A 3,865-nucleotide genomic window follows, 5' to 3' on the forward strand; every position below is an offset into this window, starting at 1 on the left:
TGCAGGGGGGGTCTGTCAGGCTGGTGGTCTCAGTCTGGGCTGCCTGTGAAGTGACAATCATTGCCTGTGCTGCTCTTTTGTTTGGATTGTGTTTTCTTCACATGTTTGAGTGGACACCATGATGAAAGGGGAAGATTCAGAGGAAGTGGAGATTGACTTGGAGGACTCCAGTGACCCTGAAGAATTTGAAAATGGGGAGGAACCCCAGACGCTGTGGAGGGCCCCTCCTGCCATGGAAGAGGAGGAAAACATTCATACATCTACACTAGTGGAAATAAGTGACACCAAGCCGCTCATTAACGCCAGGGACCCCCGAGGCATCAATGACTGCCTAAAGGTACTGCATTCTTCATCACATGCATTATTACACTCTGTTTTATCACAGAGCTGACAAATAATAGCATGTACAGCCAAGAAGCTGCTGCCCTGTCTGCACTGCCCTCCAGTGGATAACTATTTATTTCACTAAAGTAAATCAAATCAACCAGGAACCCTACATACAGCACATCAGCTGTATCACTTTCTCTTTGTGTGTGCAGGTGACGTTTGAGGATGTAATAGCGGAGCCAGTGTCAGTGCGCAGTGGGGACAGAGTGTGGATCTGGAGCAATGCCCTGTTCGAGGTGTCCAGAGTTTGGATTTACAGGATAGTCACAGTGCTTCTGGCCATTCCCATGTCGGTTATCACTGGTGTCCTCTTTGCCACCTTCAGCTGCTTCCACATCTGGTAGGTTCTGATCCTGCTGCTTTGCTCTACATAGTTTCTCAGTAATAAGTGTTTATCTACATTTTATTCATATCCAATAAGCTAAAAGAGCCTTTTCATCCCATGGGAGATCAAACAAGCCTCTGAGAGGTATGCCTATTGGAATAAAAAAAACAAAAAAACACTGTTGAAGTGTCTCTTCACTGACGCCCTGCAGACAGCTTTGCTAAGTTGGACACTAAAAAATGTGATGTGTGGGTTAAAACACGTGGACAGGGAGGGTTTAATGAAACACCTTGTCAGTTATTTTATTTAGTAATGTATTGTGTATCTTGTGAAAGGGGCCGTTAAGCCAGGGTCCATTCTCCTGGGTGAACAGGACTTCCTTGCCTGTGTGGGTCTGTGTCAGACATGCTTTGTAATTGTTGGGTGTGTGTTGTGTGTAATGTTTGTGTGTTTTTCTCTGACAGGATGGTCAGTCCCTGCATCCAGTGTGTTTTTATAGGGACTCGCTGGCTGCAGGACCTGTGGAGCATTGTGCTGGCTGCCGTTGTTGGTCCTTCCCTCAGAAGTGTTGGAAAATGTTGTGGAGGCTTCAGCATTCACCTGGCCAAAGAATGAGACTGTTGATGCAAGTATGCTTGTGTTCATGTGGACCTATCCCAAGTGGGAGCTGATTTATTTGTTTATACAGAATATACTGGGTGGTTTCTGAGGTAATGAGGTATACATGGTAAATGTCACTCTTAATGAACAGATCTGGCTTGTGACAATAATCGCCAAGATATGAATAACTGTCAAGTAAAAAATGATTCATTTATCAAGTAAAGCTAATGTAGAGTAAATTATCTAAATTTGGCTTTGGCTTCTAATTGTCCTTTTACTGCAGTAAAATCCCCTTCTGTGCTGATGGAACAAGTCTGAAAACACTCCCTTTGCATAATTAACTCGTGGCCAATAACGTACTTAGAAATTCTTTTAACTATCAGTCTGTTATTGAAAAAAAGTCTTTGAATGTGCACATATCTTAAATTCATAATTCATATTTTACATAATTACTGGACACAATGTGCCTGCTTTATCTCTGAAGGTCTGTTCTTATTGCAACACAGCCTTCCAGTCCCACCATCACGTCAGTGGGGAAACGGAAAATACCAGAGCACATATGACCAAAAACATTTTCATATTTTAGTCCTTCTTGTAGAGGAGGGACACACTATTTCAAACGATATGATAGAAAAGATTAGTTATTTTAGATGTATCCTGGGAGGAAAAAATCAACAATTTAAAGTGTTTCTTCACTTAACATTATTGATTTATTGTATTGCATGGCTAATTTGAAGGGCACATATACAGAGGTGTCAGAGGTGTATGAGAACATAGCTGAACATAACATCACCTGTGCAGGTTAAGATTAAGCAAGTAATGTTTATTGTTCAGCTAAGTCCACAGGAAATATACGTCAATATGTAAGGTGGTGACAGCTGTGTGTGTGTGGATATGTCAGCAATGCCCTCGTTGTATTTGACAGTTTCAGGTTTTTATCACAGGCGGCTGCCTGCTGGCATTCAGGAATTCTAATACCAGTGAGGCTCGTTTCTGTTGATACTCTGTCACTCAAAGAGCTGACAGTAACCACAGCCAGAGGCCGACTTTTGGGAAGAAGCATCCGCATCCACGGGGTGATCAACCTCACAGATTTCATTCTGATGGAAATGCATGAATAGAAACAGTATGTTAGTGTTGTGGTGTTTGAGGTTAAGCCTTGGCACTATGTAAAGTGTGTAGGTTTCTATAAAAATGTCTCCTCAAATTGTCTTTACTATCACTTTCTGTGAGATATCACTAAAGGTGGAGCAGATTATAAGGGAGGACTTGTTGAGTTTACTGTGCTGCCAGAAAACTGACTGCTACAACAATGAAATGCCAATAAATGTTTGTTTTTTGCACTATGAAAATGTCAAGCTACGCCTCCTTTTCTTGAACTATTATTACATTTTCCTTGCACAGTCTTTAGCTGTCTGAATGTACACAAGTATCCCTCATTTTTGCTGTGCATAATCCCCTCCTCCACCTCACAGCTGCTCCCTTTGGATGCTGCAATAAACCACAATATATATATATATATATATATAGTTTGTGGTTACCAGGCTAGTTCTAGAGCTTCTCTGATCAGCATAACAGTTCAGCTGTGCTAACATGATTTCACAGGAGTGTTCTAATCATCAATTAGCCTTTTTGACACGATTTAACACAATGTACTATTAGAACATAGAAGTGATGGTTGCTGGAAAAGGGCCTCTGTATACCTTTGTATATATTCCATTAAAAATCAGCCTTTTCTAACTAGAATAGTCATTTACCACATTAACAATGTCTAGACTGTGTGTCTGGTTACTTTATGTTATCTTAATTGAAAAAAAAAAAAACTTTTTTAAAAAATAAACATTTCCAAGTGACCCCAAACTTTTGAACGGTAGTGTAGGCCTATATATTTAACAGCATTCATTGTTTAACAATATTTGAAAAATCTCAAAACACACCATCAGACATGAATGCATGTTATCTGTTCCCGACAGACAAATTCTCCACAGGTTAATTATAAAAACATTTGGCCCTAAATTGTACAGCAAAATTTACAGATCAGGAAACTACTACTACTAATAATAATAATAATAATCAGCATGGCCAGAAAGTGTCTGATCTGCTTCCAGCCATAGTAAATGTTCTCCAGGCTCTCAGATAACCCATGCAGTGACATTAAAAATCAACAACCTACAGTCGAGACACATCAGGAGCAGTGAAAATATTTACAAAGTGAATTTCGCATCACTTTTATGGCAAACAGTTTGAGCTGAATTATGAGTCTTTTAAAATCTCTAAAAACAACAGCCTCCATAAAGTAACATGCATTCCTATGGAGCTTTCTCTGTCGATGGACCCAAAGAAACAATATTAATATTTTAATTAATAGTTAAAAACATTTGTTAGAGAGAATTTGACATTTGAATTTATTTTGTGTGATAATTACATCTTTTAAGGATCAAACAGTTGAAGCATGACATCACAATATGTAAACAAACAAAAACGCTTGAGTTTGTTTTGGCTATAAGTATGTGTCTATAAAAAAACACCAAATATTAGACCATTGTTTACAGA

The 3,865-nt window shown here is 39.3% G+C and overlaps 1 protein-coding gene across 1 annotated transcript; it reads left to right on the forward strand.

Annotated features, from left to right (window-relative positions):
- Positions 1–2,664, forward strand: cav4a (caveolin 4a). Its single transcript, XM_028406339.1, has 3 exons — positions 1–337; positions 540–727; positions 1,177–2,664. Exons 1-3 carry the CDS (start codon positions 119–121, stop codon positions 1,325–1,327), a joined length of 558 nt encoding a protein of 185 aa, XP_028262140.1. The 5' UTR covers positions 1–118; the 3' UTR covers positions 1,328–2,664.
- Positions 2,665–3,865: the final 1,201 nt, after the last annotated feature.

The sequence above is a fragment of the Parambassis ranga genome, chromosome 5, assembly GCF_900634625.1.
Source record: "Parambassis ranga chromosome 5, fParRan2.1, whole genome shotgun sequence".
Lineage (NCBI taxonomy): Eukaryota > Metazoa > Chordata > Actinopteri > Ambassidae > Parambassis > Parambassis ranga.

Bases quoted from the DNA above. Each gene is read 5' to 3' on its own strand.
- cav4a (XM_028406339.1), top strand. From the start codon at position 119: ATGATGAAAGGGGAAGATTCAGAGGAAGTGGAGATTGACTTGGAGGAC. The intron at 338-539 runs GTACTGCATTCT...TTGTGTGTGCAG, and splicing joins GCATCAATGACTGCCTAAAG to GTGACGTTTGAGGATGTAAT. The intron at 728-1,176 runs GTAGGTTCTGAT...TTTCTCTGACAG, and splicing joins TTCAGCTGCTTCCACATCTG to GATGGTCAGTCCCTGCATCC.